This window comes from Perca fluviatilis, chromosome 16, assembly GCF_010015445.1.
Source record: "Perca fluviatilis chromosome 16, GENO_Pfluv_1.0, whole genome shotgun sequence".
Taxonomy (NCBI): domain Eukaryota; kingdom Metazoa; phylum Chordata; class Actinopteri; order Perciformes; family Percidae; genus Perca; species Perca fluviatilis.
This window is the reverse complement of record NC_053127.1, coordinates 31,753,065-31,778,598: the sequence shown is the minus strand read 5'-3', so window position 1 is coordinate 31,778,598 and position 25,534 is coordinate 31,753,065. Positions and strand designations below refer to the sequence as shown.

The following is a 25,534-nucleotide window of genomic DNA, read 5'->3' as shown; positions in this document are numbered from 1 at the left end:
GCCACAATGACTACAGGTATGTTCGGGAAATGTTTAACCATAGAGTTTCTTACCTTGTTGACATGTTGCTTTGGTTTATTTTTTTTTTTTTATTGCACAATGCAACTCTGAGTCATTTGCTCACACACTCCTCTCATATATCCTTCAGTGGTTCTGTTCTCTGTGAGACATTAGAGGCCTGCCTTGGCTACAGTGACCCTGAAGCTCTGCAGTAAAGCATAGACAACATGGCAGCAGCACCAGAGCTGATTGTCATTTCAGCTCAGATCAGTCCACCATAAAGTCTTCCGCTGAGGAAGATGACACTGCAGATGGTGACTGAATGGAATTTGGACTCAAGGCCATGGACACTTAATCATCCTTGTAGTTCCAGAAATCACACACACACACACACACACGCACGCGCACGCACACACACACACACATATACACACACACACACGCATGCGCACACACACAGACAGACAGACACACACACACACACACACACACACACACACACACACACACACAAACACACACACGCACAGACAGACAGACAGACACACCACACAAACACACACATATACACACATACACAAACACACACACACACACACGCACACACACACACACACACTCACACACACACAGACAGACGGATGCACACAGACACACACACACACACACAGACAGACACACACACACAGACACACACACACAGACAGGTTGTGCATAGCTGATAAAAACATAAAACACTGCAGGGGGAATGCTCTGTCCTACACTACCCTCCTCTACTGTACAGTTCATGCATTTTGTGTGATTGGAAGGGTCCCCAGGGTGCGGGTGTGGGGGTGAAGAGGAGGTGGAGGGTCGGTGGCACAGGAGGGGGACGGCCTTTTCCTCAGGAAAACATATCACCTTCCACCACAATAGAGCCCGTCAGGAAACCACAGGCAGCCACATTGCTCTCTTGAGTCTCCGAGTACTTTCGGACACGCTCTCACACTCATCAGTCACACACACACACATGCACACACACCACAGCCTGGCAGCCCGCTCAGCCAGCACACTCCAGGATGACATTGTACTGAAACACTGCAAGGCAATCTCATCAGGTAAGGGCCATTCTCTGCATTCACAGACAGCGTTGGAGTTTGGATTGGGATGCTTTGATTTTCATTTGGGTCCATGGAGAGAACGGCTTGGTTCATTTGTTGCTCATTCTCATTAATGTCAATGTTCAAATGATTAGCTTTCTCTGTAGAAGTTATTGTGTTTGGAGATTTTTTTTTCTTCCAGTTGTCTATTTTACCCGTACATAAATTGGTGCCTGGACATTTGTTGTGTTCTTGAAATAGGTTTGAAACTGATTTAGGTAAACACGTAGTTGTCCTTGTTGTGTGCTTCAGAGATTGATCTTGTATCTGAATAAATCACATCGTACATGTTATAGTGAGCAAACATTTGAGAGAGATTCTCGCCATCCTGGTTTGACTTCAGATTACTATGTATTTGAACTTAATAAGGGCCGAATTGTTCCAACCTTTCTAAAATGACGAGGCACCCATAGTGATGTCTGCTCTCTACACATCCCCTTTTGTTTTCTCAAGAAAAAATGTTTTTGCTTTAAAAAGGGTCGTTAACCCCTTTACAGCCATCAAGGGTTTTCCTGTCCTCCACTCTTCTGATAAACAGTGAGAAGAGAGGATATCACATAGTTTCAGCACCACACACAATGGCTGAGTGCTATGTTCAAACATGGGAAAAGGTGGCCATTAATTCAGAGTATTTGCTGTACAAATGATAAAATAATATTTTCCTGATGAAATGATTTAAATCCAAATATGTACATTTAGAGCACATTTGCATTCCCCAAACCCTGATCCTTTTCAGGATTGCATATTGGAGCAGATTATTTAAATATAGATCAAGTGAGGCTATAATATATGGATTTTGTTTAAATGTAAAAACTTAGTAGTAAGTAAGTAAAACTGTAGTAGAAACTATATATTTGGATAGTATGCAGGCATAAGTGTTTAAAATGCTTTAATTCTGCATTGGGTGTTAACCAAGATCCTAAGTGTCAAACACAAATATTAAATAATAATATTTAAACCAGTTCTCACATGCCCACATTTACCCTGAAACAGTTATTGGTGGCTGTAACCATTCCTCCTGTTTATACTGGCTGTGAAGACACCCCTCTCTAACGCAGTATTAATGCAAAACAAAAATTATGCATTTTAAGTTTAATTTGAAGCTAATGTGAGACTTTCTGTTTTTGTGTGTGTATTAAATTCTTTAGTTGTCCTTTTTTGACTAAACAACAACAAAGTTCTTCAAAAAAAGAAATCTTAAAAATCCCTCTCTTAAAGGTGGGCTCAGGAAGAAATGTTATATGATATTTTTTTTAAATACAAGACATATTCCCCAAATTAGCAGGAGAAAGAAAACATATTATCTATTACTTTTATATGTAGTATTTGTTTCTGAATAATATCATATTTATACAAGCTTGTAGTTCTGCATGTGTAAACGCAGCAGCATTTTGAATACATATTTCCTATTTGCTAAGTGAAGTGCATTCCATGACCAGCATGTGAACGGATGTGTTTGCTTCCAGTTATATAAACTGTCTGACGGCTGATGCACCACCAGAAACAGTTTAACACATTTTATAAGTTCAAGTTCATTCATAATTTCCTATGCACTGAAAAGAACGGAGTCGGGGACCAGGAATCTTGTAAGATATCCGTGCTATCAGTGTTGACATACAGGATTCCTATGGCTTGTGTTTTTACAGTAGTACCAGATTGTGTCTGAGTTAAATGAAAAAAAATATAATTCTGAAGTTGATTTTAAAATCAGTTGCACCCTTTTTATAATGTTCGGTTGCAAGGTAACCTTGGTTCTCTGAGTGAAGAGACTATCTCTCCAGGGCAAGGTTGCTCGGATACCATTATAATCAATGTTAATAAGTGAAGCCATGCACACCTGGGCCTTTCATGCCCTGGCATGGGCCACGTAGTGTTGTGTCTTCAAGTGATATCCATGTCAACTGCCCCAGTGGGTCAGTTCCCCCGTATATATGTAACTCTGTGGAGGGATGGACTCGATATGATAGAGAACTGATCGTTATGACTACATCTGACATTGTCCTTGTTTTTGCAGTTTTGGTAAAATCTCAAGTGCAAGCATGCCCATTCTGAAGAAGCTCCCGGGACGGTCCAAGAGCTGCCACGAGTTCCCCAGAGGGAACGGGGAACTGATCCTGCCCCGGCTGGACCTGAACGATCTCAACGATCTCAACGATCTGAAGGAGCTGAACGACCTGAAGGATCTGAACAAGAACTTAAACCCCTTCGAGGATGTGGACCTGTATGAGGAGGAGAGGAACGGAGGGGACATGGGCCTCATCATGGGGGAGGGCAGGGGCAACCTTCAGCTCAGGTCCTCCCGAGACGGAGAAGAGGAGGAAAACGAGGTGAACGCAGAGAGGCACGGGGCAGGGAATCCTAAAGGCAAGCCCCTCAGGGGGACACTGGAGCGGATCTGTGGCGTGTCGCCCCTCAAAACCCTCGGGAAGCTGGGAAAGGGGCTGCGCATATCGGGACGCAATGTGTGGGGGAACAACTCTCCTCACTACAGCCCAGGGAACTCAAACAGTCTCCCACCAGAGAGGGAGAAAAGGAAAGGACTACGCAGGGGCTCTGAAGGAATTATGACCCTGCTCCGGTGAGGAGGGGTGGGGAGGAACATGATTTTAGCTGTTGTGTGTTTCTGAAGTGGGAATGGTTTGGATTTTTGATATAAAGAGTTAAACACTTTAAGCGCAGCTGTGGATGACATTCTTGCGGAGTGCACACAGAAAAATTGAACCCCTTCAAAAAGTATGATTTAGATATTATTATTATTACAATACAATGTATACTGTATAAACCCTAAAGATCCACATGATTTAAGAAAGGAAAAGCATTATTACATGGTGCTGTGGAAAGCCTTTCTTAAAGCAACACTATGTAACGTTTCCCACTTCAGTCCCCCTACAGGTTGGAAGTGTAATTGTCCATTACGTTACATTGTCCAGTTCATTCGAACTACAGATCGGAGGCGTCCCAATCTGGCAAACTTGCATAATGTAATGTAATGGACAATTCTGCTTCCAACCTGTAGGGGGACCGAAGCGGTTGTTGAAAAAACAACAACACAACAACAATGATACATTTATGAGACATTAAGTAAAGAAAGGACATGCAAAGGAAACCCTTTAAGGGGCATGGCATGTTGGGTTCCCTAGAATTATTCAACAATACATGGCATGAATGAAAAAGAAAATACATACATTCTATGAAAAAGGAGAGAATGAGGAGAGAAACTAAAGAGTGAAGAAAGAGAGAAAAGGAAAAGAAATCATAAAAAAGGACAAGAAAACTTTTAGGTGATTGATACAATAAAATATTTTTTTTTAACGATAATGTCCATCCATCACCTGATGAAGTAGAATAAAATGGTAGAAAAGCCATCTTATCTTATCAAAGCACATTTTCAGGATTAATAAGCAAAATAATATCTATATTTTTTATATCTAACACGAAACAACACATAAGATCACAAAACATCAACAGAAATCAAATTAAATACATAACCTCAAAAGAAAAACTGTTATACAATAAAGAGGTCAATGCCTTTATGAACGGCAGTGCAACCACAGAGTTCTAATAGTGTGCTGAATTAGCCTCTGAGTCCCAGAGGAGCGGGGGACAAATGGAAATTCCCTTGCAGCTCAGTGATAGAATAGCATAGTGTGCTTATTTCCTCAGGACTTATGTAATATGCTATAGCAACTTGTTGATCTACGGAGCCTCTTTTGTTTTCAGTGGCATGTTGATTACTTGCCGTGCTTACTCAATGGGACTATTTTTAACTCAGACAATCATGCATACACTTTAACAGATGTGTGAATATGTGGCATTCCAAGCATACTAAGCCATACTGTAGAGAACAATACAAACATCAAGTCCCATAAATACTTTCCTGTACATGCAAATCACGCTGTCCGAGAGTGTATCTTATTTAAAGTCATTCACGTTCTCCGTTGCTGCTGTTGATGCTGTGCAGCTTTACAGGAGGTCGTCGTAAAGAGGAGCGCAGAGAGAGCCTGCCCTGCGGAAACCTGAGCACGGACAGCGAGGCGGAGGCTTCCAGACGGCCCTCCTTCCTCAGGATGGTGAGTCTGGGCAAGCTGAAGAGGGAGTCCATGTCAGACAAGGCGTCCCAGGAGGCAGAGGAGGAAACAGAGGAGGAGGAGCCGGTGGTCAAAACCAGAGAGCCCCTCTCAGGTAATAATCAAAGAAACATCAGGTGTAGCAAGCCAAAAAAAATGTATCAAGAAGAAATCTTGGTAGTCTTTTGCTAGGAGTTTGCCTTACATTAGAGAACTTTTTCTCTCCCTGCGCAAGCTTCAGCAGTACATCTTCCCAATCCTAGACAACTCTCTAAAGAGGCCGTGAGGTCCCCAGATCCCTGAGTCACTGAGTTCAATCACCACCAGACTGTGAAATGAGGAAATGACCGCACTTCCTCCTACCCCAGGTTCCTCTAGATAGAAGTTCAACCAAGCTACTGTTCACATACTCCACAGGGAACCTCGCTAGGAATAGAAGAGTGTGCAGAATAAGCAACAAATAACACAGTTTGTCAGTCAGGCACACGCACACCTCTATAATCATAAGGCATACCCTTCCTAGTTTGTTGGTCAAACCCTCCGTTTTGTGACTGTTGCAAATAAACATAGCTGCCCTTTTCTCTTCTTGCTCCCAACAGTACTGGAGATCCTACAGTTGGTCAACAACAGGGACCTTCTCCTGGCCGACACACACATTCAGGAGCTGGAGCGAGAGTGTGAGCTGCTGTCTCTCATTCCAACCACAGCTACTTCCACCCTTACTCCTACCTTTTCTCCCAGCACCCCTCCTGGCATGATCCCTTTATCGTCCTCATCCTTAGACGAGTCCAATGCAACCCTGGACTCAGGCCTGCGGAAGGCCAAGGATGTGGAGCTCCTGTATGAGGCTCTGCAGAGGGAGATGTGGGACGTGGTGCGGGAGTCCCTCCGCCAGCCCAGCGCTGGTCCCAACCTGGGGCTGGTGGTGCTGGTCATCCAACAGGAGGAGCATGCTGATGCTACCTGGGCCCTGAAAGAGGAAACCAAGCCAGAGCGAGAGGGCCCCCAGATCCAGCCCAGCCATCGTCCCCGCCGACTTAAGATGAAGTGGAGGCAGGCTGTGATGGAGGCTGCAGACTGGAGCCTGCCACATCAGGTAGACACTCAGGCGGGCCAGTTGGCCTCATACCTGGAGCGCCTGAGGGGTCGAATGGTGGACGACCTGGATGCAGCCAGGAGGAATGCTGTATCCATTTACCCAGAGGAGTTTGCTGCCTTCCAGGTGTATGTGGACAGTTACCATCGCGCCGTAGCCAAACGTCTTCGGGCCATCACCAGCGGCCCGCTGCAGATCACAGACGTCTATTCTTTACTGGACTGGTTCTACAACATCTACAACAGGTAGGATACCTTGTTAGACAGGGATGCTCCAATGCTCCTCCTAACCATTCGATGATATGAGTCCTTTATTTCTACCCTCAAATACAACCCGCAGGAGCGTTTTCCATCCTCATATCTAAACGAGAGAACGTACCGCAAAGTTCACGGCTTTAAACATGTCTCTAATGTTGTGAAACGGTTGCAGTTTGGTTACGTTTAGGCACCAAAACTACTTGGTGAAGTTTAGAAAAAGATCGTGGTTTGGGTTAAAATCAGACGTTACTTCACTTCCGGTTACACACGTTGACGCTGAACGTGATGTTCGTAAAAGTTAAAAAACAACTTGTCTTTTACTTTTATCTTCCAACGGGCTCTAACCTCACTCTCCTGGGTGAAAGTCCTGTGTTCGTTTGACCCATCCTCCACCCCAACCTGCCTTCTTACACAGACATTTGGCTCTCTCATACTTCACCTTACTTCCTGCTTTGCTCCCGTCATAATTACTATGACCACTAGTGAGTGCCGTAAATAAACGTAAATATAGGTCGTAATTGCTGCTTGAAGAAACGAGCTATGGGAGCGTTTTCCGCTGGAGAACAGTCTTGGATGATCCCATCCAGCGATGATTTTGCGGGTTTAGTAATGATTTGTAATTTCCTGACAGGGATGTCCTAGGAACCATTAGCACAACCGCCGCCATCAACTATGCCACACTGGAGCCCATTCTGCCCCAAGACACAGTGGACAGGCTGGAACAGGACTGCATCAGTATCGTCAGGGTAAAAACTGTTCTTTTCACACAGCTGTTCTTTAGAAAGTCAACCTAGAAGATGCATTTTAAGTTCACGCTGTGATTTTCAGGAGAACGTGACAATAGAGCTGATCCAGGTTCTGGATGAAGAGGAGAGGCGATGGGCCCAGACTCTGCACATAGAGGAGTACCAGTCCCACCTAGCACGCTCAGTCATCCAGGTACAGTGTCCCAAGTTATTTTCACTGTGAGATGATTTTAATAAATGCCATCTTAGCCTACGATACAGATGTTTTATGACTCGTGTCTTTCACAATTCCAGAGGTTGAAGGTGGACTTGGACAGATCTACATCTGTGAACCAGTTTCTAGGTGCGAGAGTGGCTCGCTGTAGTCTCATTGGACTGGCTGATTTTCTCTACAAGTGAGTATATGCTGGCAGTCGGAGAAACATTTTAACCAAACTTGTAAAACACTCAGAATTATAATTATAATAATTAAATAGGTTGTGCAAGTAGTAAACAATACACTTGGTTCAAAGTAGAGTACACTTTTGAATACAGAGTTGTTTCTTTTGGGCATGCCCCGTGTTTTTACAGGACAGTCACAGGACAGGATTGTTCATTTATAGATTGTATTAGCATTCAGCAGGTTTTCATAAAACCTCTATGTGTCCAGTTTCCAGAGGAAGGTGGAGATGTTTCATGAGACTCAGGCAGAATTTGGAGACCGAGGGGACGGATATGTTTCCAGGACCATAGCTCTGGTCAACTGCTGCCCTCCTCTCAGGTAAGACAAACGATTCATTATCCAACTGAAAATGTTCATTTTCTGCAGTAATTTGCTGATAGTCCAACTTCATTATCTCCTGTGTATTCCCGTAGAACCTTAGTGGAGCGCTGCAGGCAGTGCGACCCACAGGGCAGCGAGGAGTCCGTGCAGCGAGCCAACTCCTCCCTGGACAGGATCATCAACCAGTCAGTGAGGGTGCTGACTGACAGACTGTTTGAACACATCAGGGTGAGTAAGTCATGAGCAATGTCTCATCTCAGGCCTTAAAGCTTGTCTCTCTTCATCAAGATTCGCCGTGCCATGGCCAGGATATAGAACTACTGTGCATATGCCCTCTGTGGTCTGAGGGGAATTTTACATTCCTTTTTAAATTCACCTTTTAAGGGTCATGCATATAACTGATCCTTGTGTGTTCCATATCAAAATGTTCAGAACAAAAAGCTGTTCGCTTTTTGAAATTTTTCAAATCTCTTGAGAAAACAAAATGACAATCAGTTGTTTTGGTGCTTGAAATGAGTTCACAGAAGTCTTGGGTTCACAAAAGTAGCGGAATATATGAATAAAATAGAAAACTAAATGTCTAAATGGAAATTTTGTTACATCACTTTTTGAGTAGGAGTGTTGTCAAACATCGCTTGGACTCGCCGGTGCGTCTTTTGTCCTCAGATGGTTAAATGTGAAAACAAAGTCATCTTTATATATCTCAAATTCACATCCACGGAGTATGTTTGCTTTTTAGTGGTGACATATGTAAAAGTAGCAATCCCACAGTGTAAAAATATTCCACTATCAGTGAAAGTTGTCAGAGTTGAGTCTCTCGAAAAAAAGGCATTGTGAAGAAAAAAGAAAAAAAAGCCTTCCATTCAAAATGATACTTTAGTACAAGTAAAAAAATCATCAGATAAATTAACTTTTGATAAAGTACTCATTCTGCAGCCCAATGACTCATCGCAGCATTTTAATACTTATATATTTCATTATTAAATCACAGTTACATATGCATTAACGTACAAGCAGCATTTTTTTGTTGTAGCTTGATGTCGAGCTACTTGTAACTTTCTATATAGTTTAATCAAATGAATGATTCATACTTTATGACAATCACACGTTTTGTATGTAAAATATGAATCTGCAAAGTCATTACAGCCATCAGATAAATGTAGTGCAGTAAAAAGCACAATATCTGAAATGAAGGATTAATGGAGTAGAAGTATTAAGTAAAAAAAAAAAAGGAAGTACAAGTACCTCAACAGTACATTTAAGTACAGTAAGCCTACTTGAGTAAATGCACTCTGTTAATCAGAACTTGTTGTTGTTCCAGCCTTTCTTTGACAAACTGATAAAGAGAAAATGGCTGAACAACACAGAGGCCTTTGAGGCCATTGAAGCCAGCATTAAACAACACTTCAAGAAGTTCAGAAGGATGGACCCTCCGCCTTACCAGGTAAGCTCAATCGGAGGTGGTGTTTAACATGTTTAAGTACTCTGCAGCATTTGCTTAAAGGTTATATGCAGCGGTGTAAGAAGTATTCAGATCCTCTACTTGAGTAACTGTACAAATACTCTGTTACAAGTAAAAGTCCTGCATTGAAAATGTTAAGTAAAAGTATGTAAGTATCATCAGGAAAATGTACTTCAAGTATTAAAAGTAAAAGTAGTCAATGCAGAACTCTCCTCCCACTGTAGAAAGAGTAAAGGATCCAACCAGTTGTGTGTTTAATGGTCTCATCATCTCAGCTGGACTTGTAGTCCGTTATATTGGTGGCTAGTTTACTTTAGAATCAAACATCAGATTTTATAAACTACATGGGTTTTGTGTGCAGGAATCTTAATGTGTAAAGTAACTAGTAACTAAAGCTGGAACAGATGAATGTAGTGGAGTAAAAAGTCCAATATTTCTCTCTGAAATGTAGCGGAGTAGAAGTAGAAAGTGGCATGAAAAGAAAAGACAAAAGTACAAGTACTTAAAATTTGTACTTAAGTCCAGTACTTGAGTAAATGTACTTAGTTACATTCCACCACTGGTTATATATAACCAGTCAGTGACTCATTGTGTGAATGGCTGGCAGACGCTGGTGGGAGAGGTGCACCGGCGGGTCCTGGTGGAGTATGTCCGAGCCATCATGCGGGGGCGGGTCATCTGCACATCCTCCAAGATGAGAAAGAGGATGGCTTTCCGCTTGCAAGATGAGGCCAAACAGCTGAAAGGACTTTTTAAGGATCTGGTTAGTGCGCACTTCACACAACACATTCTATTTTTGAACTAATCGGGTAATGTCATTAAAGTCTGGTTTAACCTGCAATGAACTCTTCAGTGTAACAGAGTACAGTCAGGACCTCTAGAAGGAGAATTTCAATTCACCCAAAACAGAGCTAATAATCGCTTCTCAGGAGAGCCTGAGCATTGTAAACAGGGCTTTATATGAACTTATTTGATCACCAGCCAACACGGTAGAGTTTTAAAGTTACCAGCCAATCAGATTTTCCACTAGCCACATGTTTGTTTTCATCCTAACTCGCTTAACTTTAATTTTGGCTCCTCTGGTTTGTTTGGCTCTGTTCTGTTCGCCTTCTCCGTTTCTGCGTAGCTTGTAACCCATACCACGCACGCTAGGCTCGTAGCCACGTAGCCACGTAGCCAGCGGTTTTCTGACGCGTCACGACTTAGTGTTCGTATGAAATGTAGGACAAGTACTAGTCTACAAGCAGTGTTTGCCAGATAAAGATTACGATTCCAAGCCAAAGACACACAGAACTGCCCAAATGTCTTGGCAGAAAACAGACCAATCTGGAAACACATTGCAGCCTGATTGAAACAGACACTTCGCTTCATTCATCAGCGGCCAAATTGGCAAGTAACTTTAAAGTGTTACTCGCCAAAGTTCATTTTTACCCGCATTTGGCGGGTTGGCGGGTGTCAATTTAAAGCCCTTATTATAAATAATTCCAATATGCTGATTCTTAAAAACACTGAGCAGAGCTGGCACAGGGAACGCAGAATCCGGGGGCTGTGAATGGAGCCTGACCCTCTGACTTCCCAGGTCAGGAATAACTCAGACAGTGTTGATACAGCAGTGAGCTCTGAAAAATGGCTGCCGTCAGTGAGATGGAGATGGATGGACCGGGCTTACGTTAGCACTTGCCAGAGGAGGGAAGAGGGTGTAAAACAACTAGGCCTGACAGCGTGGCATTTGCCCCCTTTTCTGTGTGCGAGTTCAAACAAGTGTCCGTCACCTCGGCTGACAACAGGAAGCTGCTGTGTTCAGAAGGAACTTCCTGTTCCTGTCAGCTGGCCAGCTTTGATGTGGCTCTGGGATGGACTTGATGGCCTTTTTCGCCGAGAAGCCGGGATGAAGTGTCTTGTGGAAACATGGAATGTGTGTGTGGGGGTTAATGTCGGTCTAAAAAAGACGTCGTTATTTTTAGTGAATGCCAAGCCAAAGAATTCTGCTCTCTTTTTCCTGAGTGTTTGGAGGAAAAACATGACCTAGAAAAACAGAGGTGGCGTTTTGTTATTCACTCATTAAATCACCTCTGGCCTTTAAAGGTATCAATCTGTGTTTCCTCTGAAGGTTTTATTGTTCGCGGCTAGTCGCGCCTCATCTCAAAAACGCGAAAGTCATTTGGATGAACAGCGATAACAAGCGCAGTGAACCTAAACCGTTTTTTGGTTTCTAAAAAGTCCAGTTGATCAATTTAAAAGAATGTTTTAGTTATGGTAATGAATACTTATTGCTGGATAATGAAACTGTCGCTACGCTCCTTGTCTACTCTCTGCTGCAGGAATCCAGTTCATCCTGGTTAGACAGCATCATCTGCCACCTGGCTGACGTCATTCTCCTGGAGGACACCCCCTCCATCCAGATGGAGGTGGCTGTCCTGGTGAAAGAGTTTCCAGATATACGGTGAGTTCTTTTGGTTTTAACAAATTAACAGTGTTGGAACATTTTCTATTGCAACCAGGAAGCGTCTCGAAAAACACATATTCTCTCTACTATACCCCCCCGAAGGTCCTATATTCTTTTATGCTTATGGCTACACATTCACAGTGCTGTTTTTGGCCCTTAGCCAAAGCAAGGAAAAAGTAAGGCTATGTAGCCTATGTTTGGTTTTGTTTTTTTTTGAGTCACAATGGATCAAAACAAGGAAAAGGAGCGTGGAAACATATCTACTTAACTTTTGCTATTTTTGGAGTGGAGAGCGGGTCTGTTTTGAGAATGGATGAGGCGGAGAGGCCTCGAGGGGGCTGGGGAGGGGAGGTGGGGGGGCTGTTTGTGCACAGATTAAAACTCAGGTGACACTTGGCAACCTACGACGGGCCGCATGTGACGCATTACCCTCTGCGGAGCAGACGGGAAGCTGCTGCCGAGTACTTCCTGTTCCTGCCACCCTGCAGGAGACAGACTGGTGCCACGCTTGGAATCAAAGAGGGAGAGGTGTGGAAGAGGAGAGCAAAACATAGTAGTTCAGACCCGGAGACATGCTAACTCACTGCTTGACTCACCCCTTTTTTTTCTGTATGGCATCCCCCTGCTGGTATTTTTGGAGATCAAAGGGCTCGCGGCCTTTCTGGAATTCTTTGGGTGCTTCATGTTACTGCAGCAGAGTCCATTCACGCACACGTGACTGTGAATACACTCGGGCATACAAGTCAGTCCTTCAAACACAGATCCTCCTTCTTCAAACATGTACTTAAGTGCCAACTGTTGGCTCTTCAAAACACAAGTTTACAGATGCTTTGTAAGATTAGTTTTAGGACATTAGGAAGAACAGCTTTTGGGTCCCAAGGTCGTGAAAAATCCCTTGATATGACAATTGGTTTGTCACTTCATCACTTCAAAAACACTCAAAAACAACTGGAGATTTAATGGATTATTGTAAAACCTGTATTTATAACATTAACACCTGCAGACCCATGAGTATTACCAACACTTATAACTGCATTGTTTTCCCGGATATAAAAGAATAAATGCCAGTCAAAAGGGATTTTTCACAACCTGGATGAACAACGATTCAAGTTTGCAAAGATGTTTTTGTCTATGTTCGAATATTTGGATAAACCTAGGCTACAGTGTAGCAAGTAAAATGGGTAGTGAAGCTACATGTCAAAAGACTAGTGTGAAACAGGGTTATTACTACAGCAAAAATGTCTTCCTGAAAAACTGAAAACAAACACTATGAAAACTAACTACAACCAAACTGAAATGAAATTGAAAAAACAATTCAAAACTATCATAACCTTGATAAACAATTATAAATATGTGTAAAATGTAACTTCTATGTATAACACAAGCTCTGTTTGTTATTGGCTTACATCTAATATATAACCATAATATGCCATTAATATAGTAACACATATAAAATCCTAACAGATTTTAAAAAATAAAATAAAATTTAGAAAGTGGCGCCAAATGTTCTATTCCTTCCCAGAAACCGATGCTATGACTCAGAGAGATGTGACTGTTACTCAAAGTCATGAAAGCCTTTGCCGACACCAAACAGACCCAATTCCCATTAACACCCGTCTACCTCCCTTCCTCCCCGTATCCTTCCTCCCTACAGGAAGAAGCACGTCTCCACCCTGCTGAATATAAGAGGGATGATGCGGCAGGCCGAGCGCCAGGAGATCCTCAACATTGTCAAAGACTTTGAATGCAGAAATGCCCTCATGTGCAGGGACCACGCCCTATTTTCCGACATCCCCATCACCTCGGAGGTGCACTGCATCAGCCTGGGTCTCCTCCGCCTCGCCATGACCGTCTCCAACTGGTTCTCAGAGCACCGTCCCAGGCGAAACCGCAGGGCAAGTAGCAGGAATGAAAAACCTCAACCTGCAGAGAGCCAGAACATGGAAGACATAAATAAACTTCACCGAGAAGACTAGCTGTTGGTGTTTGTGTTAGGAGAGCAGTCACAGGCACACTGTGAAGATAGTGATGAGATGTGCATGCACCTTGAAACTGATTGTACCAAATATTGTTACCAGAAACTTGACCTCAGGTACTGCTCGTACTGTCACTGACTTACACTGACATTTCTCCATCTCCAGATGTGCATTTTTAATGGAAATGTGAAACAGACTGTGCATCATAACAATCACAATGATTTCTAGTTTTTTATATATATATATATATATATATATATTGATCTACACATCTACAGAAGTAAACAAGTGGTATCAAATATCCTCAAAATGTAACTTCTCCAGTCTTTTTTTAGCCTTTATTCCCCTGCATTATTACAGAAGCAACTGCTAGCAGATGCAATGCAATATGATCTAGGATGTTTTGCTGTTTAACATGTATTTACCCAACCATATATACCCATTCTCTGGTATATAGTCCACATGTATGTGAGGATATAGTGTATAAAAATGGCAATGTGTTGAAACTCACTGTGAATGAAATGGATCTGTTGCTGGAAACGTAATAAAAACCCATTGATTGGGTAGACTAAACAGATTAAGCAGCTCTGTTGTGTTCTGTGTATCAGGTTATGTCTGCTGTAGTCAGTATCAACGGAAGTACATTAGCCAGGATAATTGCCCATTGCTCACGTGCTGGATGTCCCTCATTATGATTGTAAAGATTTACAAAGAATATGTTTCACGGCATTTCCTCTCTAACTGGGACGATTTGGGGCAGATTAGTGGGAATGCTGTGGACGAAGTACACACGGTGATACACTGACACTGGTAAGAGCCAATGAGGTTTAACCATGTATCAGCTAATTTAAATATCTCATTGTATTGTGTGAAACTTCATTTAATATTGTATGTGGCGTTTTCTTCTACGGGGTGAAAATGTTCCACCAAAACAAGTTCCTTCCTGAGACTATTTAGCAGAGCCACCGTCACTGAGTCCAGAGCTTAGCACCACCCTAGACAGTTGTGATTGGTTTAAAGAAATGCAAACAACCCAGAATGTGTTTTTCTCCTGTGTGTGAATGTATGTGTGGTCTAGCAAGACCTTACTCCACAGAGCGTGGAGATAGGTCTGGCAATGTGAGACTATGTCCACTGCCAAATCTTAGAGTGGATATGGTACTGCACAATTATAGTCTTATTGTGCCTACTTCTAAGTTTATGTGTTGTGGCCCCTGCACATGGGAGTGTCAGACACTAAGTCTACAGTTATGTTAAACAATACATACCAAAAGGCACTTTGACAAACAGACAAGGGTCTGACGCAGAACTACATATACACACATACTTCATGCCTTCTTTGTTTATCTTAAGGATATGGTAGCTTTGTTCTGTAAACTGAGATCTTGAAATATGGGGCTCCACCACGGCTACTATATGACGCTCTACCGCCACACTGCAAGAGGGGTCACACACCCCGAGGCCAACAACGGGATGTTTTTCGATAAACTAAGATTTCCTGTTGTCCACCGAGGTGCCAACGGATGCTTTTATTGGAGCCAAGTTTACGTTATGTGCTAGGAGGGAACTTCCCCTCTGCTGTTCAGAGTGAAGGTGAAGCAGCAACGGTGCTTTTCATGTCCGAGCTGCTCGTTGGCTTCTCAAAACAAAGTCGGCCAGCCTCAGCAGGGGTTATTCTGCACACTGACCACTGCAAGTTACTCAGTCTATGTCTGGATTTGAATGAGCAGCTGCCTGCATCCAAATGTATAAATTACTACTAAAGTTGTGTTGTCAGGTTCTTGGAGTTTGCAGCTGGTAAATGGACACGTTTATCTGGAAATCCTAAAGTCTGGTCAGGTGTTTGGGCATCTCAGCAGTGAGGTCGGTGTGGTAAAGTCTGGTCACAGGTCACACAGGACATGATGGGCCTCAGTTCATCTTAGTGATCCTATGAGTCTCTTAGATTTTGCCCCAACAGCTGGTAAATCTAAAGTGTACACACGATTTTTTTAATTAAATGTATCATTTTTAGTTTAGTAGTAGTAGTAGTAGTAGCTAGTAGTTGTAGTAGTAGGCTAGTAGTAGTAGTAGTTGTTGTAGTAGTAGGCTAATAGTAGTAGTCTTCCTCCCTCATTGAAATATCCAGAATCTATTAATATACAAATATTGTTCATTTCAAGTTTCCACCTCACATTTGTGTAATTTGCTTACTGGAGTGGATCCCAATTTTACTTTCAGACATTCCCACCAGGGGTTTTCCTGCAGTGAGGAATTTTTGGAGGTTTTAGCCAGCATTAGTGTTGTAGTCAAGACCACCTAAAACAAGACCAAGTCATCACCAGACCAGAGTGTACCGAGACCGAGACAAGACCAAGACCAGACCAAACAACTTAAACATACAGTATACAACTAACTAATATGTATAGCTAATATTCGCTAAATCCCTTTGGGTGAGGGGCGAAGAGATTTCTGGAGAGTTTTGGTACAGAGGCAGGTTGATAACTTTAGCTAGCTAGCTTCGCTAGCGTCACTCACTTACTTAAACTTACCTTTCTTTATGCTTCCTTACTTAGTGCAGATCAAAAATGTAGGTGGTCCCAGCTGTGTCCGTTAGCGCTAAATTGCAGAATTTACACACTGCTGTGTGTTATCTTTTAGATGCTGTTTTGCAAATAATCACTTTAAAAAATATAATGAATAAAATGTAATAAATCAAATGTTATGATGATTTGGCTGACATCTCACAGACAGCCACAGCTTCTTCTCCTCTCACCTACATTCACTTTGTAGGAGCGTGTTAAGGGGGCGGGAACAGGGGTTAACAGTTACATATTTCAAACTAGAAATGAGTCCAGTTATTGGTTGGTTGCATTTGAAGCAGGAAGTTTTACATCCAATCACACTAATGATGTTAACACATAAATCAGGTGATACACAGACAATTTAGTGATATCCCTGCAGTTGAGATCTTGAAACAAAATCCTGAGTCCTCTTCATCCGAGACCTAGACAATACTGAGTAAAAATGTGGTTGATTCCAAGACAAGACCGAGACCTTCAAAAAGTGGTCTCAAGACCGAGACCGGTCTCAAGTACTACATCGTTGGCCAGCGCCAAAGGACATTCACCAGTGCTAAAATTATAAGAATTGAGAATTCTGTTGAACAAGCAGAACATAAACTTGAATAAGAGCGCTAATCTCAGTTTTATCGTCCATAGTCAGGCTGTACCGGACTCTCCCTGTGATTCTAACGGTAGTATTTATGTTTTTAATCAGTTTTGTTAATTGGGGTTTCATTTACTCAAGCATCATATACATTTGTGTTTATCAAATTGTCAGAAATAACAGGAAAATGCATAGATAGATTTCTGCTAAATAAGTTAACACAGACTCAATGTCTTTACTGTATGCAGAGTGATCATGCTTACTGTTGTGCGTAGTGACCCCCCCCGCTCCAAGGCCCATTCTGAGTCACGAAAACCCCTGCCCACCCCTATTGGATGAACTCAAGTACCCCTTCATCAACACCACTCCCATCAGGTTCCAAATGTGTTCATTTATCATTAACTGAATATTATTGAACACTATTGACACAATTTAACAATATTTTACAATACTGTTACAGTATTATTCCATACAATTAAACTGTCAATGTTTAGGTCTATTTGGTTAAGTTAACATTTGTATTATTGGTGGCAGAAGCTACACGTTTAGCTATTTTAACCGTTTAGCCAGTAGCTTACTATTTCAACAGCATATTCATTAAATTTAACACTTTCAGACACTTATCCATTACTTTTAGTTAGCTACTTGATTATTTTATGCTACTTTTAAAGCATTTATTACTTTAAGCTAACTGTTTAAACTTTTCTGCTCGATTGTTAACTACTTTCCACGCACTCTCAACTGCAACATATCAGCTGACTCAATATATGGATATATTTTTTCATTTTATCAAATTGTTATTTAAATCTTTTGAAATTACTTGAGCTAGACCACAATATTTCCATCTACCCCCTGGTAACTGCAAAAGTACCCCCTAGGGTACTACATAGTAGTACTGTTGTTTGATCATCACTAGCACCTATTGGCTCCCAAACATAGTCTGTAAAAATATTTTTCCTTAGCTATTTCTTCAAGCTGTTTACCTGTTACAGTCAATAGATCTTAGATATCGCTGACCTTGGACTGCACTGTGCACTTGTTTTTATTTTGAATAAGTTCCACGAATTTGTGGAACAGGAAGAACCTTAAGTGAAGTTGGCATCAACTGAATGTTAAATTTGGCAGTGTGGTTTTTGAGTCATATGTATATCTCAGAGTATTATCAGACATCCTTTCATATAGCAGACTACAGGCGGATGTTGAGTCGCTGTTTTCCAGGTATCCCAGGCAGGGATCCCCATCTGACTGACCAGGGCAGGTAGGACTTGGGGCCAAACTCTTGGAGGTTTCCCTCGATCAAGCTGCTGAAGGTGGAACAGTCCACAGAATCACAATGCAATCCCTGGGAAGCACTCCCCTGCTTCCTCTCATTAACACAGCTCTGCAATGGAAAATCCATCTGGCTCTATTCGCTGTTTGTTTTCGGAAGCAAGCCGTGCCCTGTCTTTGTTCACACTGTCATGCACTTTTGGTGGTTCCAATCTTTTCTGTTTGTTTACTCCTCATGCAGTATATATGTAGTTATATAAGTATATATAAAAGTGCTCTCTTGTCTCAAGTCAGTTCTGAGTACCGGGGCTTGTTTAGTCTAGACCAGGTAGCTCCAGTCAATGCATCTATGCCAATAACTCAGGCTAAGGGACTCATAGTTCAATGAAATATTGAGCTGATATTGACCAGATCTCTGCAGGGTAAATCCAGACAGCTAGCTAGACTATTTGTCCAATCTGTGTTTTCTTTTGCACGACTAAAACAACATTTGAACGTACACATGTTCCACCAAAACAAGTTCCTTCCCGAGGCTATTTTGCAGCGGCACCATGGCTTAGCGCCGCCCATGACGATTCTGATTGGTTTAAAGAAATGCCAATAAACCAGAGCGCGTTTTTCTCCCATCTCTGTGCTGTGTGGACTAGCCAGAACCTCCTCTGCAGCGCTGTGGAGAAAGGTCTGACAAAGCGAGACTGACCACATTGCAACTTACCGAAGAAATTCTCCTTTTGATAATGCTCAGATAAATGAAAGTGTCCCTCAACAGCACTAACCCTAATTATGGGGAACACTCAACCATGGCGTGTTTTTGGAACTTTCTTGGTTTAAATTGAATTATTTTAAAAGGGGGTTATTGAACTACATTATCAAATTGAGGTCCAGTCAGGGCCAGTGGCAGCTTAATCAGACATCTAACATATGTTATTCACTTAGTCTGGGGGGTTGAGGTGTGGCCCTGTCAGCCAACAGAACGGGTCACTACATGAGGTAATGAGCCGCTCTGACATGACCCTTCATGGCAGGATTCAATAGAGAGAACCTCCTGTCCTCTCCCATGTCCAGTATACACTGTCTGTCAGGATGGCTGCCCACTTTAACCAAAACAATGGTGCACTTCGTCACTCCTGATGGGATATCCTGATTTATGTTATCTGAGTGTATCCATCAAGTGGATCTTTATTTAGCGATGAGGAGGTGCAAGGCCCTGGCTGCCACTGCCTACTCAACTCCAGATCAGACCTAACAGACACGCCAACCTGTTTGTTTCGTTATCAACAGTCACATTCAATCATCGTTCTCAGGCCTTGGCCACAGACAGAGCGCAGGAAGTTAACCTTTGTTCATAGCAGAGACTGCAATCTAAAATAAACTTTGAACATATCTTAAATCATTTTTCGTTCTTAGAATGCATCAGCAAAACAAGCCTTTATTTCTTTCACTGTCGATACGTTTGATTTGTGCTAAAAGTTATCCAGGGTGGATATAAATATTTTTGCTCAGGTCTTCGCTGGAATGATGCCACTTACACTGTAAACATCCCAACCTGTGGAGTTATTTGTTTTCCTTTGTTTAAACTATTTTGACGTGTAGATAATAGTGAGAAAAAAACAGGGGGAGGCTTTGTTGCTCCTGAATGTCTGTATTTATACGAGCACATCCCCTTGCCTCACAGACTTGGCCTCATTACAGCAGGATGCTCAGCATCAACGCCAATCAACCAATGAGACAGCGGTAAGCGGTAAGAGGATAGAACTCCTCTGAACTCCAGATGGTGATCATCATAAAATAAGCAAACCAAGGCACTTAGAATGGATGGATGGATTACCACGAAGCCGCCTACACATAATCCGCGGCCAAACCGCGAGGTAGGGTGCAGAGCAGGAACGTTCTGGAATTGGTTGAGCCTTGAAAGGTCAGCGGCAATTAGGTCAAAGTTGAAATAATTTGAACTTTGAGCGCAGTGCACGGTGGCAATTCAGAGCGGTGTCACGGCGCCAAGGGTAGCGGTGTCGCGCCGCCAAGGGTAGCGGTGTCGCGCCGCCAAGGGTAGCACTGCGCCTAGTTGGGCAGCACCGCTCTCCCCACAGGAAAACAATGGAACTGCCAGCGCAGACCAGTTTTACCACGGATCATGTGTAGGCAGCTTAACATTTTGTGATAGGGAGGAGCACGACCTGGGTTGGGGTTAGTGCGAAAAGGTTAAAGTGAAATATCTTGAGTATTCCTTGATGGATTGCCATTTAATGTGGTATAGATATACATGTCCCAATCAGGATGAACTTTGATGTCCCTTCACTTGATTTAAGACCAAATCTCTGCAAAAAATGCTAACACGCTTAACAGTGCCTGAAATGGGCCAATACTCACCAGTACTGAGTACCCACACTTCTGATTTTTGTCCACATGAGTACTCTCACATATGATTGTTTTTGACAGTATTATTAATAGGCTGATAAATAGCCGGTATATAAAGTCTATGGCTGATATTTATACCAAATTAGGCTATATATCATGATTTATTGGGAAAAACAATTCTATGTAAAATCAGAGATTCCGCACCCCCATAAAGCCCAGTGGAACACTGCAACTTTTCAACTGACACGTGATGAACATTTCATGCAGCTGCTGAATTATGGTACTTTTCGGCACTTTTTTTGGTCCAATTCAGGCGCTGATGCTAAACAAAAACTATAAACATAGTAAACTTTATATTATACCTGCTCAGCATCAGGGTGTTAGCATTGTCATTGTGAGCATCTTGTTGATGTTAGCGTTTAGCTTAAAGCACCACTGTGCCTACTTATAGTCTCACAGAGCAGCTGGCATGGCTGTAGACTGAAATTATTTTACATGTTGCAATGATGTTAACGCTACATTTTTAGCCCACGGAGATTCATATTTACCCCAAAAATGGTTGCCAAGTTGAAGAGGTACAGACCAGTACATGGTGGTACAGTACCCTCCATGATTTTCATGTTAGCAGTCAATCTGTTTTTCCTAGCCTCTTCTCGTTGGCGACTGCATTTTGTACAGCTCCCACAATAACTTCACAAAAACAAGAGGTTAAAAATAGATGAGAGGCAAAAGAAAGAGGAGAGAGTGGGGATGACAGTGAGTGACTGTGCTGTCAGATCTTTTCATGGAAAACAGGGTGGACAAGCGGACATCCTTAAAGGCTGTGTATTTGTGAGGGAAGTGCATGGCCTGTCCTAGAGGCCTCACCTTTACTCTCTGGGAGGACTTTCTGTTGTTGTAATCCCTAACACAAACATGGGCATAGCTGCCTCTAACAAAAAAAAGGGTCAGGAGCCAATTTTTTGATATGCTCAGCCCTGGTTTATGTTACCAAATGTGAAAAAATTCAAACATTTGGATTATTATAAAGTCTGTCTTGTTGTGCTTGTCCTGTTCTGTTCTGTTCAATACAATCACAGCTCACTCCGTTAGGAAATGTTTCAAATGAATGAACAAATGCATGGATCAGTCAATCAATAGATCAATCAAGGACTTCTTGTTGTCAACACTTGAAAGTGTTCCTGAATATTTTCCTGATGACAACGTTTATGCGTCTGCCAGTGTTTGTGGCAAGGAACAAAGGCGATGCACCGTTTGTCCAACTAGGAGCTGCTCCGGTATTGGCGATGAAGCCTCCCCCCCGTGTTCTTTTGTCACGATCTCCACCACCTGCCAGCAAGTTGTCTGTTTCTACAGTTAACAACAAATTTATTGGCCCAGGCCAATTGCAAGAACGGAAACTACTTTGCATGGCAAGGAATAAGTGTTGAGTTAAACAATGGTTCCTCTTGTGAAATATTGCAACAAGGTCTCACCTTTGGCTCCTTGTGCCTTCTCCCCCGGCTTATTTACGTAAGCAGGTTGTGTTCTGTACCCCCATCAGGAAGAGGTGTTGCAGGAAACCCAAGTCTGCGGTAGGATATAGAGTAAACTTTACGTTAGACCCCAAAAGAGAGCTTATCTGATCCCTCAAGCAGGTGAAAGAAAGGGTAAACACAAGTGTGACCTGTGCCCCAGAACCCACAGGGAGCCAAAGATTCACTTTACTGGATTTGATTGGAGGCCGTGTTGTTTCCTCATTGTTCAGACAGAGGCTATGCTGACCTACAGCCTAACCTGCCTATTGTGTTTGATTCCACCAATACCAATTATCACTAAGCTGCTTCTAGACTCACATTAAACACTCAACAGCAACAGTTTATGACGTGATAAACAGCATCATGAACATTAGATGAATGTACCGGAAGAAATCATTGACACACTGTTGAACAATATGTACTGTTCCTAATGGCTGTAGCACGGATGTCTATCATGCTACCTAGAGCTAGAACCTGTGGAAAAGACGACCTTTTGGATTTAGGTAAAAGATTAAGGTCAAAATCTTTTACTCTTACTACTTATATTTAAAGGTCCAATATGTAATATTTGTACTGTAATAAATCCAAAAATGACACCAATGGCTCATCAGATATTAAGGAAACATGTTAAACTGAAATACTATCTTTTCTGACAACAATGCTAATTTCAGTATTTTTCTTTTAGAAATTTACATTCCGTGACGGAATTTATGTTTATGTTTTGATCTGTGTGTTGTTATCAACTGCCCAGTTTGACAGCCAGGCCGGGTTGCCAGATATACCTGTAAAAACGTAAACCCAGCGCGCTACAGCTGTAACGGTAGTACAGCCATGAAAGCAGCAAACAAACGAACAGGATCAACAGAGATAGATTCTACCCAACCTAAAAAAAAGAAAACAGCATTTTTCTAACAGTTGCGTGACCAGAGACGTAACAACCCCCTGGTAAATATTGGAGATGTATTTGAAAGATGGAGACAGCTTAGAGCCCAAAAGGACGCAGAATTGGCTTATTTCCTCCTGAACAGGTAAGCATTAGCTTCAGGCTAATTTATCACAGCTACTAGGGGCATTTTTTGTCATTTCAACATTTGTGTACTCACATTGAATTATATAGCTAGAGTACCGGAGTTGGTTACTTGCAAAAACAATTGAGACAGTAAAGTGATCCCGACTGGTCCTGGCTAACGCTGCCTTGCTAACCCTGCTTACTGCTAACGTTACCGGAGAACCAGGCAAGCCCATGGCTGTTTACAGCATGTAGCCTCTTCAGCGGCTGGAGCCGACAACGGTGAGTTATTTTAAACCACGAGAGGGGGGCTGTAAATCGGAAAGAGAGGACTGTGAGTTTGCAGTGTGTTTAGCGATTGTTGCCGTAATTCTAAGCCAATGAAGTGTGTTCCGTCGGCAAGGTAGTGGTATTTTTAGCGTTTCGTATTGTAATTCTAAGCCGAGGAAGTGTGCCTGACTGGCGTGTGGAGAGGACGGTGAGGTTGTTGTGTTTTTAGCGGTTCATACTGTAATTTTAAACCGAAAAAGTGTGTCTGTCAGTTGGTTACAGAGCCCCGAATGAGCACGGGCTTTTATGACTGTCAATATAGCCAGAATCTAACGTTAGCTACGCTGTTCTGTGGAGTAATGTCTGGCTATGTGAGACTAGCATCTAACGTTAGCTACTCTGCTGTGCTGTGAAGTAATGTCTGGCAATGTGAGAAAAGCATCTAGCAACATTGTTGTGAATGCTGCGGTCTCAGCCTGGCAACCTCCGTGAACTTCGAGTCTGGGCAGGAGGGGGCGGGGGAAACGACTCTCCAGTATTTTGAATTTGTACTGCAGTAACTATTTTAACCGCTAGCTGCCAGTATTACACACAATATTACATATTGCACCTTTAAGAATATACCGTAAGATATTCATTTCTTTTTATCCCAGTGGTGGGAGAAGTATCATTTACTTTGATAAAGGTTGTAATACCAGTGTACAATCACACTCATTTTCATCAAATTAACTAAAAGTATCAAAAGTAGCACTATATAAAATTGATGCAGAAAAAATCACCAGGATGCAGAAAACCATGTGTTTTTTTGCTTACAATTTCAATTTTGCTCAAAAGTGGAGATCTCACACACTGAATAATAACAAAATCACTTTCTAGCCTTTTATAGGCTATCTGTGCAGTAATTACTTGAACTTGGGCAGTCTGTGCTGGGATTTTCCTCATTGCCCCTGGTTACGCCCCCGACAACAAAATATTGATTTTGAACTTTTTGAAGCTGGTCATCATTATGTAAGGTCTGGTTATTGGTTATTATTCCCGGGCCCAGATCCTCAGCAACTCTTGAGTTCCAATAAAAATGTGATTCTCAAACAGACAATTCTTTAAAACATGTTAGAAATGTACTGATAAACATTAAATGAAGTACACAAAAATGATTTCTTGTGGCTTACAGTACAAAAGAAACTCTTATATCAGGAGTAGCAGAGTGTATTAGTGTGAGGCGTTTGAGCCTTCCAAATGAGATGTGCCAGGATACATACTGTAATGCTACTTCTGCCACCTGATGCAACTTTTTAACAACAATTTTCATGTAAGTATCATTCATAACCAGTTCCCGACATCACAGTTTTTTTCTTTCTAGTTCATTTTCATGTGGGTGAAAATAAATAAAAGAGAATCTATAGAAATATTCGTCTTACAGTACAGATAAGTTCAAACAATGCTGTAAACACCACCAACCAAACGAGGATGTGACTGCAACATGAGGTTTCAGCAGCTTCTCTCACCCCCTCATGACCCATCCATCCTTCATCAGCAGAGGGCTAAAGTTTGAGCGTAATGACTCCACATCCTCTCTGCCCTGCTGCTGACGGCGCGACACCAACGTGCCCTCACACACTTAACAATTGGCCCATTAGACCTTTGACGCATGAACCTACTCATCTATTTCACACCCATCGGTGCATCTGTACGAGCACGCCATGCGTTCTCCTGTCTATGTCACACAGCAGGTCATAAGCATTGGCTGGTGTGGATCATGAAACCAGCTGAGGGCCAGTTGGGCACATACTGGCTCATCCTAACCCAGGAGGTGTTTACTGTTAAATGGAAGCTCAGCAGCGAAACCTGCAGGCTAGCAGAGGTATAGCATAACAAGGTAGCAACACTATACTGTAGTACAGTGGTTTTCAAAGTGGGGTCTGTGGACCCCCAGGGGTCCTTGAGGGGGTTCCCCATCAAAAATGGGGAATCATTTATTTTCACTATAATTTCCATCCATAAGTAACACAGTG

The 25,534-nt window shown here is 42.3% G+C and overlaps 1 protein-coding gene across 1 annotated transcript; it reads left to right on the top strand.

Moving 5' to 3' along the window:
- Positions 1-886: 886 nt before the first annotated feature.
- Positions 887-14,529, top strand: exoc3l2a (exocyst complex component 3-like 2a). The gene is made up of 13 exons (XM_039777069.1): positions 887-1,097; positions 3,154-3,717; positions 5,101-5,321; positions 5,806-6,547; positions 7,191-7,305; positions 7,388-7,498; positions 7,600-7,700; positions 7,955-8,065; positions 8,161-8,296; positions 9,390-9,512; positions 10,138-10,293; positions 11,852-11,973; positions 13,631-14,529. The coding sequence occupies exons 2-13, from the start codon at positions 3,179-3,181 to the stop codon at positions 13,950-13,952; spliced, it is 2,799 nt and encodes a 932-aa protein (XP_039633003.1). The 5' UTR covers positions 887-1,097; positions 3,154-3,178; the 3' UTR covers positions 13,953-14,529.
- Positions 14,530-25,534: the final 11,005 nt, after the last annotated feature.